We start from the raw sequence: 16,191 nt of genomic DNA, 5'->3' as shown, positions 1-16,191 counted from the left end.
CTCATCTCCTGTCGTTTCTCAGGGTTCACACACTCAGACCAGACACTTCTGAGTTGAGCAGAGTCACTTTAAAGAATTTTTTTGGCCTCGAGTAAGACACAGTCAAAACACACAGCATCTGAACAACGTGAGCACGGTCTCCGTGGTGCCGCGGGGGCACCGTCGCAGCCTGGTGCCCACCCCTGTCCCTGTGACTGGGGCAGGGCTCCCTGAGGTCAGCAGGAAGCCCTCAAACTGTGGGCCTGGGTTTGGTCTGGGCAGCAGGGGGCAGCAGAGCCCCTGGTCCTGTAGCTGGAGTGGCCTGGCATGTGAGTCACCTCTGAGGATGGATGAGCTGCCTGGGCCAAGGGCTGTGTCCTGTGGGGCCGAGCCTTGTCCAGCCCTCCTGGGGGCGACCTGCCGTGAATACCTTGGTGCTGCTGTGGGCCCTTCCCAGCCAAGCTGCCTCTTTCCGCTGAATTCCACGTGTGCCATTTTCAAGATTGAGTTCTGACCATCCGCTCCAGGAGGCCCCTGGGCAGATGAGGGTTGATGAGGGTGCCCAAGGACAGGGGTGCCCTGTGGAGGGGATGCCCGGAGCTGAGGGGTGGCTGCAAGCCACAAACTGCTTCCTCTCCTCAGCTGCCGTGTGTGCAGGCATGACTTGTGAGTAAGCAGGCTTATCTGCTGACCGAATTGCTGCAGTCCCAGCTTGTGCAACTCGGGAGCTGAGCACAGATGCCCATCTGACCCCAAGTCCCAAAGCCCCGGGCCCCTGTCCTAGGCTTGGGCAGCGGGGTTTTCTGAGGCACCTCCAGGTTGCACGCGGTGACGGTGGGAGGGAGCGGACTGTGGGCATGGGGTGGAGGGTGGGGGTCCTGGCCACCAGTGTGGCGTCCTTGGTGAGCCGAGTGTCCTGGTCTGGGCAGCTCACCGTGGGTGTTTTTGCCCAAATAGGGGCTTGCTGCTTCGGCACTTCTGCTTTCAGGTGGCATATGTGGCACCAGAGAAGAGAAGTGCAGTTGCCAGGAGGGTTTGCGTGGTTTCGTAACACGCAGTTGGGTGTGAGCTCAGGGACAGGAGCTGCCTGCGCCGTCACTGTGGCCTTGGGGCTTGTCACCTGCGCCCGAGATGCCCCAAAGTGTGTGTGGCCCTTCCCGCCTTGTCTTGCTTTTCTGCCATTCACTTTGGGGGAGATGGTGGGCCGTTGCCTGCCTGGTCTGGAGCCCTGTGGGCCCCACGCCCTTTCACCTGCAGCCTGGACATGGCCCAGGGAGCACATCCAGCAGCGAGGCTTGGGCCCCACCAGCCAGTCCAGCTGCAGGAGGCCTGAATCCCAGGTACCAGGCCAGAGTGGCCCGGGTCAGCGTGTCCACCTACCCCTGCGTTAATTCGGTCCGTGCTTATCAAGTTTTGCTGGACCCTGGATAAGGGACAACACTATCCAAGAGCCGCGGGGGACCAGAAATACACCTGGGAGGCGGGGCGGGGCTGGCCCCCAGGTGCCCAGGCCCCGCCCCTCCCAGCGTCCCTGGAGCCGATTGGCGGCGGGCGGGGGGCTGGCCGCCAGGGCGGGGCGCGCGGGAGTGAGTCCCTGAGCCAGTACTGCGCCGCTGGGCGCGGAACTTCCTCCTCGCGCTCACCGTGAACGACCCCAGACCTCCAGATCCCTGGCCTGGACCCTGGAACCTCGGGCCCTGAGCCTGCCAGGCCCCGACCCTCAGGCCACCTCCTCCCTCGTCCACCCCGTGCCATGCGCGGCCTCGAGCTCCCGCTGCTGGCTTCGCTGTGGCTGCAGGGTGAGTGCTGGGTGTCGGGGTCTGGCTCCTCTGGTCCCCTGGCCCCCTGCGCCCCGCACAGGGCTCTGGGCTGGTCTCTTGGAGTCATTGGAGGCAGAGGTGGCCAGTGGCCACTCAGGGGTGAGGCCCTGGAGACAGAAACTTCAAAAGAGAACTGTGGGGGGAAATGGCCACCTGGGCGTTTCCTGGGCGGGGGGGGGGTGCAGGGACAGAGCAGGGGGGACCAGTTGCTTGGGCTCCATCCCAAGGCCTTGGAGCAGCCCCCGCCTCCACCTGCACCAGGACCCCAGCCTGGCAGGGAAGGGGCACGGGGAGCAGTGGCCTGGTGCTGAGGTGTAGGGGCACCCCAGGGGTTGTCTTGCCACATATGGACCTGCCTCTCCCTTGGGGGGACTGACGATGCGGCTGGCCCTGGGTCCTGAGGTCCTCCTGGGGCTCTGGGGAGAGGGTGCTTTCTGCGCAGGGGCCCTGGGCTGGCCCACCCTCCGGCTCTGACTCCTGGAGGGCTGCCGGACAGTGGTGTTGGAAACACACCACTGACACCTTGAAAGGGAGAAAATAATCATCACCCTTGGTCCTCGACTCTGGCCCTGCTGCTGGTGATGGATACGGGCAGCTCCTAGATCTGGGCTGGGGTGAACCCTACAGGCAGATGCACTTGTGTGAGCGGCTGAGATGAGAGTCTCAGCTCGGAGTGCTGGGCGGGCAGCCCCGCGAGTCCTCGGTTCTGGAGAGGGGGAGGGGCATCCGGTCGCCCCTGGCTCTGGGGGTCGTGTGGTCTTTTGGATGCAGAATCCACCCTGGGGCTGGGGAGCCGGACCTCAGAGTCTGCTGTGCCCGCCCTGTGGTGCCCCCTCTTCACCCTGTAGTCCCGGCGCTGCGGTCCCCATGCTGTCAGGCGATTCCCCAAGAGGAGGGCAGGGCCCACAGCCACTGGGAAGGGACCCCCCAGGGCAGCAGGGCACTGTGCTCTGAGTGACACCCTCTCCGGCAGTGGTCGCCCCCAGGGCTGCCCTGCCCCACCTGGAGCAGTACGAGGTGGTGTGGCCCCGGCGCCTGCCAGGACCCCGCGCCCGCCGAGCCCTGCCCTCCCCCTCGGTAAGTCTCGGCAGAAGGCCCGCCCAGGGGTTCCCTTCTGGGAGCCCATCCAGTGAGTGGCCGCCTTCAAGGCTGAGGGCTGGGCAGGCCCCTTAGGGCAACAGAGCCCACTTGGGGGGTCTCTGCCAAACTGCCTTGCCCCTTCGTCCCCCAGGCCTCACCTTCCCCCGCCCCGCCTCGGGGTGGCATCCGCTGGGGCCGTCCAGTCTTCTTTCAGGAGCCCTGCGGGCGGGGGCCACTCCCCAGTTTCACTCCTGCGCTAAGTCAGATTCCTCTTAGACTGACTTACACTTTGGCGCTGGGCGGGATTCCCTGGGGCTGCCGGGGGGCATTCCTGAGACCCGCCCGTGAGGACGGGCAGCACCCCCCTCCCACCGTCCTGACCTCCATGTCTGAGGCAGAGCCGCCGGCGGCCCTGGGCCCCAGCCCACCCTACGGGCACAGCACAGGCCTCCTGAGGGGCAGATGCAGGCTGGAGACGCCCCCCTGCCCAGCCCCGGGCTGGAGGGGGCAGGGCCTCGTGGGGGCAGGGTCACCCCCGCCCCCTGGGCCGCCAGCTTCCAGAGGCTGCCCGTCTGGCGCTGTGTCCCCTCCCCTTGCTTCCGGGGCAGGGGTGTCATTCTCCTGGGTGGGCTTATGGGAAACCAAGGCGGCCCCGCCGGCCCCGCCCCTCCAACCCGGGCCCCGCCCCCTCTTCCTGGCCGGCGCTGAGCGCCCCTCCCTGGACGCCCCCTTCCCCGGCTCAGGGCCAGTACCCAGAGAGCGTGAGCTATGTCCTGGAGGCCAGAGGGCACGCCTTCACTGTGCACCTTCGGAAGAACAGGTGAGCAGGGGACTAAGGCCCCAGGCTGGTCCCACGCCTCCCACACACGCCTGAGTCCTGGGTGTCTGGCTCCCTGGCCCAGCCTCCCCTCCAAGCCAGAAATGGCTTCTGGGGGCGCCCTCTGGGGGAGGCAGGCAGGGCCCAGGGGCCACAGCAGCTCTTTTCCAGGGACCTCGTGGGCTCAGGCTACACAGAGACCTACACAGCCACCAATGGCTCCCAGGTGACAGAGCAGCTGCAGAGGCAGGTGTGGGCCGCTGGGGGGCCTCCCTGAGGCTGGGAGCGGGGGCGGGGGGGGGGGCACCGGGGGTGGGCAGAGTCCTCACAACCTCCTCCCACAGGACGACTGCTTCTACCAGGGCCACGTGGAGGGGCACCAGCGCTCCGCCGTCAGCCTTAGCACCTGCTCGGGCCTCAGGTGGGTGCTGCACCCCCAGCAGGGCACGTCCAGAATCAGGGCCCAGCACCCCCTTGCTCTCCAAGAAGAAAGAGGTGGGTCTCGGGGCGCCTGCTGCGGGGCTCCCACAGGCCCTGGATGCCGTCCCCCCACACGTGGCCTGCCGCGCCGCCCCCATTCCTCCCCTGGAGGGCAGGCGGGGGGCACTAACCCAGAGCCCTGTGCTCCCTTTGCCTCAGGGGCTTCTTCCGGGCCGGCTCTGCTGTCCACCTGATCGAGCCCCTGGAGGGCGGCGGAGAGGAAGGACGGCACGCGCTGTACCAGGCTGAGCACCTGCAGCAGAAGGCCAGAACCTGCGGGGTCAACGACAGCAGCCTGGAGAGCATCCTGGGCCCTCGGATCTCGGCCGCCCTCAGGCCCCGGGTGAGCGACGCCTGACCCACGTCGCCCCTGTCGGCCTGGGCCCTTGCATCCCCCAGTCTCCTTTGTGGTCGGCGAAGCTGGGGGCTGCCGGCTGCCCCTGTGCCTGGTGGGGACCTGCTCTGGAGCCCCCTGGATGGCTCCCTGAACACCGAGTGGCCCCGGGAGATGGTCAGCGTGCAAAGATAGGCTGGGGACAGGAGAGCCGTGGCTGGGTGGCTGACCGGCTTCTTGTCACTGCTCCTCAGAACTGGCCACTACCCCGAGAGACCCGCTACGTGGAGCTGTTCGTGGTCACGGACAGCACAGAGGTACCCCCCGGGGCTGGGGCTGGGCAGGGGCCTGGCTGGGGACAGGCTGAGCCTGAGGGTCTGTCGTCCTTCAGTTCCGGCAGCTGGGGAGCAGAGAGGCCGTGCGCAGGCGGGTGCTGGAGGTGGTGAACCACGTGGACAAGGTGGGGGCTGCTTCCGGCCTGGGGGGGTCTCCTCCAGGGCCCGCTGGGACCCTTGGCAGCGCACACCCAGCCGGACAGAAACCTGGCTGGAGAGGAGCTCCTGGGGCACCTGGGGCACCTGGAGAGGGAGGGAGGGGCAGCCAGGGGCAGGGGGGAGCTGGGACTTGGCCCTTGGGACCCAGCCCAGCACAGTGGACCCTGCGCCCCCAGGGCTCTGGCCCTGTCACTGATCTCAGTGTCTGGGGCCTGACCCTCGGGTCTCTCTGTCCTCACAGCTTTATCAGGAGCTCAACTTCCGTGTGGTGCTTGTGGGCCTGGAGATCTGGAACAGTGGGGACAAAATCGCCATCAGCTCTGACCCCGACACCACCCTGAACAACTTCCTGGCCTGGCGGGCTCGAGACCTCGCCTCGCGACACCTGCATGACAACGCGCAGCTCATCACGTGAGCCAGGCGGAGGGCTGTGGGGAGGGGCGCGCTGTCCCCTGGGGGGGTGGGGGAGGGGCGCAGGGCCACGCAGGTTCACAGGGGGCGCCCGGGGGAAGCTGTTCCCAGGGTGTCCACACTCGGCACTCTCTTGTTTCCAGCGGGGTTGACTTCACCGGGACCACCGTGGGGCTGGCCAAGGTGTCCGCCATGTGCTCCCGGGACTCAGGGGCTGTGAACCAGGTACGGGGGACCCGGCCCGGGTTTGGGGACAGAAGCTGGAGCTGGTCACCGGGGGTTGGTGTGGGGCTTTGAGCGGTAGCTGGGACGTGGGGAGGGGCCTGCTCGTCCCCACCATGTCTCCTGGACACCTGGGCAGCAGTGACGCTGGCAGGAAGCTCCGCAGAGCCCCTCAGCCCACTTGGGGCAGCCGGGGAGGGTGGACGGGCCCTGCGAGCAGCCCCGTCCAGCGCAGCCCCTCCGGCAGGACCACAGCCACAACCCCATCGGCGTGGCAAGCACCATGGCGCACGAGATGGGCCACAACCTGGGCATGGACCATGATGAGAACGTCCAGGGCTGCTTCTGCCCAGTGCCACAGGGTGGCGGCGGCTGTGTCATGGCAGCCAGCCTTGGGTGAGCCTCGGCCTGCCCAGCGGGGGCGGTCCTGGGACGCAGGCAGCCTGCCCCCACCCTCCTGACAGGGACACCCCTCCCTCAGCTCTGCGTTCCCCAGAATGTTCAGCCAGTGCAGCCGGACCGACCTGGAGACGTTCTTGGAGAAGCCGCGGACGGCCTGCCTGGCAGACGCCCCAGACCCTGACCGGCTGGTGGGCGGCCCCGTATGTGGGAACCGCTTCGTGGAGCGCGGGGAGCAGTGTGACTGCGGCCCGCCCGAGGTACAGAGCCCAGCGCCACCCCGCCCTCTGCTCTCTGCCCACGTCAGGGGGCCGTGTCCATTCCTGCCCCACGGGCACCCTGCATGCTCCCAGCCACACCTGTTCCCTGACTCCGAAAGGGGCTTCCGGGGTCACGGGGGGGCTTGAGTCTGCCCTGGGGCCAGTGTCAGGCTGGCGTGCCACTGGCTCAGACCTTGCCCGGTGCCCCTGCCCCAGGACTGTCAGAACCGCTGCTGCAACGCCAGCACCTGCCTGCTGGCCGAGGGGGCCGAGTGTGCCCACGGCGCCTGCTGCCACGAGTGCAGGGTGAGTATGGGCCCCGGGCCCAGCAGCAGGTGTGGGGGTTCGGGGGCCTCCTATTCCCACAGTGAGCTTTACTCTGCTGGACCAGGTGCAGCTGGCCGGGAAGCCATGCCGTCCCCCAAAGGACGAGTGCGACCTTGGGGAGTTCTGCGATGGCCAGCAGGCCCTGTGTCCAGAGGACGCCTTCCAGGAGAATGGCACCCCCTGCCGGGGGGGCTACTGCTACAACGGGGACTGCCCCACACTGGCCCAGAGGTGCCAGGACTTGTGGGGGCCAGGTGAGGCAGGCGTGACCCTGGTCGTGGGACCCACAGGCCCACCGGGGTGGCTGCAGGTCCTGAGCTGCAGGGCTGACCTGCCCTTGGCCTGCAGGTGCTCGAGTGGCCGTGGAGGCGTGCTACGCCAACAGCATCTCCGCAGGCTGTGTAGGCGGGGTCTCCAGAGGCAGGTGAGCTTCCTTCCGCCGCCCGAGTCTCCTGGGTCCAAGACCTAGGATGTCGCCCTTGGCAGGGCCGCCAAGAGAGCCCTCTGCACGCAGGGCTCTGGGGGCTGAACCAGGGGCGAACCAGGGACTCGGGGCCCAAGCATGCTGCCCTTGTGGGAGGGTGGTTGGGGGTGTGGATACCTGTGGGCTGACCACACAGCCTGTCCAAGGGTCCAGGGCGTCACCCACAGCTCCCAGTCCCCCAAGCGCGGTTGCAAGCACGGAGCAGGAGGCCCCGCGTAGGAGGCCCTGTCCACCAGCATCTCTCTGTCCTCAGGACCCACAGATGTGGCACTCTGTTCTGCGAGGGGGGACAGAAGCCCCTCGAGCGGAGTTCCTGCACCCTCACCTCCCACTCGGGCACCTGCCAGGCTCTTAACCAGGACGACAGCGCCGAGTATGAGCCAGTGCCTGAAGGCACCCGGTGTGGCTCAGAGCAGGTGGGCTGCCGTACCCCGGCGTTGGGCTGCTGGATCCCAGGGCGAGCCCGCGGGGCCCAGAGCAGGGCAGTGGCGGCTGGAGGAGAGCTATGCGGTGGGGTCTGTTCCGGGGGGAAACTCGGGAGGTGCAGCCCCTTCTCAGTTGATGGGTTGGAAGAGCATCGATCGGTCCTGCAACCCCCGCCCCTGGGGACTTGCGGGGGCTGGGCCCTGTGGCCCTGGTGCCAGCAGATAGGCTGCAGGTGAGGCTGTGGCGCCCCGCCCCCACCCCAGTCAGGTTTCCGGCCAGCCTGGGCTGAGGCTGGAGAGTGGGGGTGCTTCAAGCAGGGGTCTATTCTGGCTGCCTCAGGAGACCCCCACGACCCCCTAGGTTTGCTGGAAAGGACTCTGCCAGGACCTCCACGTTTACAGATCCAGAAACTGCTCTGCCCGGTGCAACAACCATGGGGTAGGTTGGCGAGTAGGCCCTGCTTGGGACCGCCCAGGCAAACGAAAGGCAGAGGCCAGTGTCACGGGGACTACACGACCCCACGGGGGCCTCCCGAGCCTGGAGCTGGCGAGGGTCTGGGTGTCCTGGTAGACGCTGAGGCCCAGGGTGGTGACCGTGCTGGTGGCATGTGGCCAGGCTGCTCAGATCTGAGATGTCCTCTTCTGGGCTTTTAGTGCTGTGATGTGGCCCGTCAGAGCCCGGGGGCTTGGCAAGGAAGGGGCGCCCTGTCCCGGTGCTGCCCAGCCTGCCTGGGGAGCTGTCTGCTTCGCACGGAAAGCCGGCGGGGTTCCTCCTCCATTGCCCAGGGGAGGGGCTGCTGCTGTCAGCACGTTGGGCAAAGTCTTGGTGATGGCCCTGGGTAGCGGATGGCGCCTGGCTGGGCACCGGGCAGGGCAGCAGGTGGGGGTCTGGAAACCCTGATGTCTAGTCGTCTCCCAGGTGTGCAACCACAAGGACCAATGCCACTGCCACCCTGGCTGGGCCCCGCCCCACTGTGCAGAGCTGCTGTCCACCGCGCACCCAGGTAGGCGGGGCCTGCACCACCCGGCCTTCCCAAGCCGGATGGGGTCCAGCTGGGGGTCCTGCCTTTGCTCAGACCCCTTGGAAGCAGGAAGCATATGCCCCTAAACCACAAGGGGTACTAAGGATGTGGCCTTGCAGCCCCCAGGCCTCCTGACCCCGCCGGTCTGGGTGCCTGGGAGCCTGTGTCCCCATCTCGGCTGGTCCCAAAGGAAGGGGTGCAGGAGAGCATGTGCCAGCCGCTGGTCCCCAGTGCCCCCCAGGCCTCCCACCCGACCGTGTCCTCCTCCCCAGTGGCCCCTAAACACGCGGCCGTCCATAGCACCATGGCCTCCGGGGCCTGGCTTGACCACGCCCGTGTCACTGTGGGCCTAGAGCCCCTCGCCACCCAGCCCTCCCACCTGTCACCTGAAGCCTGGAACGTGCGTGTAGCGTTCCAGGTCTCAAGCGTTCCTGGTTTGCGAGCAGGCCCCGGGCTCTGGGGTATCCGCATGGCCCAGGAGGGGGGTCTTCCTCAGGCCCCTCTCGGCCCCAGGCTGGCCCAGACAGGGTCTGTGTTGCTGCCTCAAGCCAGGTCTGGCCCTGGTGACGCTCGTCCTGTGCCCCACAGCGTCCGGGAGCCTCCAGATAGGCTTGGTGGTACCACTGGTGCTCCTGGGGGCTCTGGTGCTCGCCGTGGCAGCTGTGGGCATCTACCGCAGGACCCGGAGCCCCGTCCAAGGGCGGTAAGCTTGGTCTGGGACCGAAAGCTCACTGCCAGGGGGAGGGGACCTGCTCTGGGCCCTGCCTTTGCTGACACAGGAAGGGGTGGCAGCTTGTTGTGACGTGAAAGCTCAGAGTGGCGCGGCCTCCCCCACCCCTGACTCCCGAGGGCACCGGCCCACCCGCCTTCTGAGGACACTGCACTCTGAGCCTGCCCAGGCTCTGGGGCTCCAGCGCCCACTCTACAGGGGCGCAACTCCCATGCTGGCCTCAGCAGGACCCTCGCCCAGTGGCCTCCAAGCACCTCCCACTCAGCCTGACTGGCCCCCAGAAACCGTGGGGCCCAGGACACACGAGGCCACCCCTCCTTACGTGTGTGGCAGTGACTAGTGCCGTGCGGCGGCAGCTGCGGCTGAGAGGGACTCTGGCCAGGCCAAGGGACCCCAGGGCCCAGGAGCGCCAAGCCCCTGGGCTGAACCCCGAGGCAGGACGTGCTGACCTGTCTTATTTCTCTCCAGGAATGTGGGGCCTAAGACGGCCGTGGGGCTCTCCAACCCCCTGTTCCCTGGGGGCCACGGCACACCAGGGGCCAGCAAGGCTCCGGCTCCCAGTGTGTGCCCCCCGGAGCTGGTCCCTGCTTCCGACCCCAGCCAGCATCCCAAGCCCACAGCTTCTCCGCTGACACCTAAGCGGCCACCCCCTGCTGTAAGCGCCAGCCATCCCTGACGGGCTCCCCGGGCCACCCCCAAATCTCACACCAGGATGCAGTCCCCTGGGGCTTAGAGGGACCGCCACCACCCCTTTCGAGGTGAAACGGGGCTTCAGGACAAGCAGTCCGAGGCCCCGCAGGAGCTGGTGGCAGAATTGAACCTGAGGTTCAGGGCCCCTGTCAGGTCCGTCTCAGGATGGTTTTGAGGCCCAGACTCTTGCTGCTGCCCAGCTCCTCCCTCTGTCCATGGGGCCCCCCATGCACACACACGGGACTTTGTTCCCTTGGGTTCTCAGCTGGGTGGGGGCGCCTCCAAAGGCAGGGCTCCCTGGAGGCAGCCGCCCTGAGACCCAGACTCATGGGTCTGCTCCCCGCAGCCTCCAGCTGCCATGTCCAGCCCACTGTTCCCAGTTCCTGTGTACGCCCCGCAGGCCCCAGGCCAGGTAAGTGGGGCTGGGCTGGATGGGGGCCAGGGACCCCAGGGTGGTGGCCGCCACAGGCCAGTGAGGACGTTAACCGAACCTGGGACCCCGGTCTTCACGGCTCCTCTCCCTCTAACCAGCTCAGACCTGCTCCTCCCGCCAAGCCTCTCCCGGTGCTGAAGCCCAAGCAGGTGAGAGGACTGGGCCGCCAGGGGGAGGGGCTCACAGGGGCTCCACCTTAGCGATCCCTTGGGTTTGGGAAGATCCTTCCAGAGGGTCAAGCCCCCCACCTTTGGATGTGCCCGGGAGGCCCTCTGCACGCTGTGCCCTCCACCATCGCTGGGACCCCCGTGGGCACTGCCCGGGGTCCTGAGCCCTCTGCGGGCTCACCTGCTCTAGCTCCCGCTCCTGGGGCCTGGCCCCGCCCACCGGCCTGTCACCCCTGGAGCTGAGTCATCCCCTGCTTGCTGTGGGGTCTCAGGGTTCCGGACCCCGCAAAGCCCACTTCTCCTGTGGCTCATGTCTCAGGGGCACTTGGAGAAGCGCTCGGCCCGTTCCTCCTGAAGCCGACCCCCAGCCCCCAGCCCCGGCCGCCGATCTCGCTGGGCTGTTTGCTTAATGGCGAGGCTCTGCTTCGCCTTCCTTTTAACTTGACATTTTGGACTAATTTCGGAGTTAGTAAAGTTACAAAAATAGTCTTTCAGAAAGTCTTAGGAGGGTGTTGACAGCCAAGCAGGGAGGAGGAGGCTGGGCAGACCCTTCTGGCCCGGGCCGCGGTGGCAGCCAGGCCAGGCTGTGCAGGGGTCGTGCTGGAGGAGAGAAAGCCCATGGCCTGCGCCCCGCTCGTACCCCAGCCCGGCCCGCTGCCGCGCAGCCCGCAGCGCTGGAACGTGTGCCCCGGGCTGAGCAGGGCTCCCGCTAGGCACCGTCCTCTCCACGCCTGCCAGTCCTGCCCCGGGAAAGCGGAAATGCAAGCAAATGCCAATTTGGCTGGTGGATTCTGGGCTTTGGATCTTCCACAGCCCAGCATTCTGGCAATTTAAGAGCCTTTCCTGAGCAGTGTTGGCGTGGAGGGGACGGGAGAGGTGAGATAAGCAATGGGCCCAGGAACGGGGCCCTGCCACACACACACACGGGTTTTATTCTGGGGCCGTGGCAGCTTTGGGTGGGGAGGGTGTTGGGGGACATTTCTGTAAGGAGCTCAGCAAAGAGAAGCCTGCAGACCAGTCTGGAGCAGAGCAGAGCACCCAGGGAACTTTCTACAAGGTGCTGGGAAGCTGGCACCCTGGCATGGCCAGCTGTCAGCTACATCTACCTCTTCCCAGGTTGTCAAGCCAAACTGTGCTCCGCCAATGCCTCCCGTCAAGCCTGGGGCTGGAGGGGCCCAACCTGGTCCCCCTCAGGTGAGCCTCTCCCACACAGGGCACAGTGAGCTGGCTGCCCCCCAGCCGGCTGGCGGGGGCACTGAGGGGGTTTAGCATCTGCTCTGTACTCTGTCAGAGGACTTCTCAGGGGTGGCTGCTTCTACTGGCTGTTAAGCTCTCTCCTCCTCCCCTGTGTAAGCCCAGAAGTCTCTTCTTGATAAAGTGTCAGCTGTTAATCGCTGCTCTGAGTGATGAGTCATTGCTGGGTGAACTGAGGACCTAAACTCTTCAAGAAAAGTTAAAGGAACTTAGATTCACTTGTGCTCTTTGTAGCAGACAGGTTTTAATATCAGTTCTTTTTTTCCTTCCCTAAGGGAGCTGCTGGGCCAAAGGTCGCTCTGAAACCCCCTGTCCAGAGGAGGTGATGCACCCGCCAGAGCTCAAAGCACTCTGGGGGGGGCGCCTTGCACCTGTCCGCCTGTGGTTTGTGTGACCTCACCACCCGCAGCAGCAGATGCAGCTCCTCCCCCGGGGGCTGGATTCACTGTGAAAAGTCCTAAAAGAAGAGCCAGCTCCTCATGATCAAGGCCCCTCTCCGGCATCCCAGGATCCCAGCCCAGGACTTCGCGTTAGGCCCTTGGCTGCTGTCCGGACCTCAGGAATGGGTCCTCTCAAGGCCCTCACTGTCGTGGGGCCAGGCCAGTCCCTCACACACGGGTGCCTCCAGAGCCACGGGTGTCTTGTCTGGGTCTCTGTAAACCTCAGGTGCATATTCAGCAGGGCTGAAAAATTTAATGCAATGTTTGTATTTCACGATTAAGTTATTGATCAAGTTCTAAATTTTTGCAAGATCCGTGGAAAATGGTGCAACAATGTGAATTTATAAGATTTAAAGGTCCAACGCTTGGTAAAATAAAACGTCTACTGTGAACGGGTAGTGCCAACCTTCTCCCCTTTGCGCAGACTTTGTCACAGCCCTTCCCCAGCGAAACCAAACCGCCCAGCGGGGCGGCAGGCGGCACCCAGCGACCCCCCCCGCCCCGCCCCCTCGGCAGCCGGCGCCCCGCCCTCCCGGCCGCGCCCCCGTCTCCCGGCAACGGCCCCGCCCTTCCGGCCCCAAGGCCCTTCCGGCGCCGTCTCCCGGCAACGGCTCGACCCCCGGCGGGGGAGCCGCGCGGACGCCTCGCAGCCAAGCCCGCAGCCCCTGCCGCCCCGCGCCCTCCGCGGCCTCTGCGTCTGGCTGGACGCGCTCCCGCTCAGCCGCCGCAAGCGCCCCTGGCCCGGGACTGCGGCGACGGCGACGGCGGGGCCGGGAGCCGGGGTGCTTGCCGGGGGGTCCAGGCGCCCTCCGCTCCGAGGAGGAGCCCCGCGGTCCTCGCTCCCGGCCAGCGAGAGCTTCGAGGCCGAGAGAGATGTGCCGGTAGACGGCCGGGCAAGGGCCGCGCCCCGGGAAGGGTCTCGGCTGCCAGGGCTCCCCGCAAAGTGCGGAAGACCCCAGAGCCGGGGCGAGAGGGGCCTCTGGAAGGGACGGGCGGGACGGGAGCAAACAGGCGCGGCGAAGGCGTGGACCGGGCGCTGCCTCGACCGCCCCAGAAGGAGGGGGCCCGCGGCCAGGAGCGGGGCTGCCTGTGTGTTCGCCTCCGTCACGGAAATTCCTACCCGCCGCGTTCCCGGGGAGCAGAAGGCCCACTAGGGGCCCCCCAGCAGCCCCTCTGACCCTTCCCTCGCTCGGCCCCCTCTCCGGGGCACCCACACCCTGCGGGGCCTCCCCCGGACTCCTCTCTGCCCTCACCTACGTCAGAGGCCTTGGGAGTCCGAGGATCCTTATTTCCCGAGGCCAGGCTCACCTGGCCCTGCTCCCCCCGCAGGGATGCTGGCGGAGATTGTGAAGCTCTTCCGCCCCCTGCTCGAGGACCTGCACAACTGTGTCCCCACCTGCAACACGCCCCGAAGCTTGGCAACTGGCGCCTGCTTAACAGGCAGGGCTCCGAGAGCAACGCAGGCTTCCTAACCCCAACCCCAACCCCTGCCTTTTCTGCCAGGAGCCCCCAGGCCTCGCTCTCCGAGGGCCCTCCCTCCAGGGCTGGCCTCCCCCCGCCCCTCCCAGCCCCTGGGATGAGTTCTTGGCTGTTTTACAGCTGCGGGATTCTCTGACACTGTTCGGGTCCTGTCCACTGGAACCTTCCCCTCAACCCCGAGCTCCGGCCGCTGGCCAGCAGCTGCCGACCCACAGGCACCACCACCCAGATGTGCTGGACAGGCCCGCGGCAGGGGATGAGAAGGCAGCCCCCGAGGTGCACACCTGGCTCTGGGGTGCTGCTGGGTTCTGGGGCGCACACGTGTTTCGCAGCTTTCAGCAAGGGTCTCCAGTTTCCTGGGTTCAGGAGGCGCTCGGGTCATGCAGTGCCCTCTATGTGTGCCCCCCCGCCCCCGTGGAAGCACAGGCTGCATCTTTGGATGCGAGGTGGGGGCGCAGGGTGGGGGAGAGAGCAGTCAGGCCTCAGGGCCAGAGAGGGCTGCAGGGCTGCGTGCTCGCTGACGCACTGCTGAGGAAGTGGCGAGTGAGGTCACAGTGTGGTTTCCGCTTCTGAAGGACAGACGTGCCAAGGACGACGAAGCCGCTGTCTCAGCAAGGCCCCTGGCAGGCCCTCGCCCATGCCCGGGGCTCTGCTCACAGGGAGTCACGGCCACATGGGCCCAGGAAGAGCAGGCGTCTGAGCTGCGCCCGGGCCCCTTCACGGGGCTGCTTTCCCGTAGAGACGCGCCGCAGTGCCACCCGGTCTGTGGAGGCAGAACCGGGATGCGGGCCACTGTCAGGGTGAAGGCAGGTTTCTGACTATGTGGGGGCTGCACCTCAACGCACCCCCTCCACGTTCAGGGGCCAACTGTCTTCCAGAGGGAGAAGAGCCCGCCTGGCATGGAAAACGGTGACCCATGAGTGCCATTCCCATGAACGTCACCGATGGGAGATGAAACGACGCCTGCGGGCCTGGCGTGCAGGTGCCAGAGCCGCCACAGCGGCCAGCGCTCACGCAGCCCGTCCCTGGGGAGAGGTGTGGCCGCCGGGCCGGGTGTGCTGTGGCCGGCCACGCGGGACCGAAGCCCACGGGACACGCTGTGCGCGCTGCCCAGGGTTCTGGGAAAGGGTGTGTCTGCTGAGACCCCCGCCTCGGCCGCCTGGAGCCGTTTACCCTTAGCTGGAGGGTGGCTTCCCTGTGAACACGTGTTCAGCTCAGGTGGTCCCCCTGCCAGTCACTGCCGGAAAACCTACTTTTGGCTGGTTTCCTTTAGAGGCGGACCCTGCACCTGCGCCCCGCCGTGCGTGCGTTCAGCCAGCCGTTACTTGGCAGGCGAGCTCCGAGGACCTGTCGGGCTGGGCTGGGCCACTGGGCAGGGTCCCGGGCCAGGGATGGCGGGACAGGCTGGGAGGCTCCTGAGGTCTCGTAGTTCTGCCGGCCGAGACCCAGTAGCAGGCAGAAGGGGTGGGAGAAGGAAGCCAGCCCCTCCTCCTGTGCCCTCTGTGGCCCTAGGTCCCTTGGGCTCATGTCCAGGATGCCCTACTCGAGGGCCCATGGTCTGACCACTGGCCGTGTGGCCTTGCGGGGCGGCCGGCTGGACACTGAACCAGAGCTGAATCTGCGCGGCTCTGGAGGACGGACAGGGCGTCTGCCTGTGCCTGAGTCTTTGAGAGCCGTGCCTTTTCCTGAGGGTTTTGGAGATGAAGGCGGTCAGGCTGGAGCGCCTGGTGGAGCTGAAGGACCAGTGGATCAGAGAGCTGGTACAGCAGGGGGGCTAGCCCCGGTGATGGAGGGGCTCCTGCGGCCAGGGCCTGCCCTCCCCCGTCCTTCAGTCTCTGACCTTGAACCCACACAGAACTCCCTCGGACCAGGGTGCTTCCCATTCTGCTGCACACTGTCCAGCGGGCTCAGGGCGCCTCTACAAGGGTGCGGCCTGGGCCCGTGGGGCTCCCTGTGGCCCGGGGTCCTCCCGCTTCCCCCACCGCAGAGCCCAGTTTGGACATGAAGACTCGGCTCTTGTTCCCTGGGCCCCTGAGCTGTCTTGCCATCAGTCTTTGAACGTGGAGAGGGGCCGGGGTGGAGGCAGCAGCATCTCAAGTCAGCTGACCTGGGGTCCCGAACCCCAAACCGGGAGGCTGTATGCCCTGAGGGATGGCCCAGGTTCCAGATCCCTCGTGGTGATCAGCAAAGATGCTGTCAGCTTGCTCTGCTCTGGAGGTTTTGGGGGTCAGTGGAGCCAGGACCTGCAGGCTGCGCCCCCTGCAGTCCCCATGAGGCCCCTGGCCCAGGGTGGGGACTTTAGGGTGGGGGGGTCAGGATACCCCTGGATGCTGAGGTTGGCTGCTGGGGGAGGGCAGGGGGCTGTGTCCTGCTGGCTTCTGAGTCCTGGCGGCCAGCCTTCCCCGCTTCTGCATCCAGGCGGCGCTGGGCACCCCCAAGCCTTG

At 66.6% G+C, this 16,191-nt stretch overlaps 1 protein-coding gene across 1 annotated transcript; it reads left to right on the top strand.

Annotated features, from left to right (window-relative positions):
* Window positions 126–12,677, top strand: ADAM8 (ADAM metallopeptidase domain 8). Its single transcript, XM_021073932.1, has 24 exons — window positions 126–1,778; window positions 2,773–2,876; window positions 3,623–3,699; window positions 3,868–3,946; window positions 4,041–4,117; window positions 4,336–4,519; window positions 4,765–4,827; window positions 4,902–4,970; window positions 5,246–5,415; window positions 5,559–5,640; window positions 5,885–6,033; window positions 6,119–6,296; window positions 6,513–6,602; window positions 6,688–6,877; window positions 6,972–7,047; window positions 7,361–7,523; window positions 7,894–7,971; window positions 8,452–8,536; window positions 9,143–9,257; window positions 9,753–9,939; window positions 10,321–10,386; window positions 10,506–10,556; window positions 11,691–11,768; window positions 12,104–12,677. Exons 1-24 carry the CDS (start codon window positions 1,733–1,735, stop codon window positions 12,152–12,154), a joined length of 2,508 nt encoding a protein of 835 aa, XP_020929591.1. The 5' UTR covers window positions 126–1,732; the 3' UTR covers window positions 12,155–12,677.

Source organism: Sus scrofa, chromosome 14, assembly GCF_000003025.6.
Source record: "Sus scrofa isolate TJ Tabasco breed Duroc chromosome 14, Sscrofa11.1, whole genome shotgun sequence".
In the NCBI taxonomy this organism is placed as follows: Eukaryota; Metazoa; Chordata; class Mammalia; order Artiodactyla; family Suidae; genus Sus; species Sus scrofa.
Note: the sequence above shows the minus strand (reverse complement) of the source record. Positions and strands in the feature narration are given on the sequence as shown.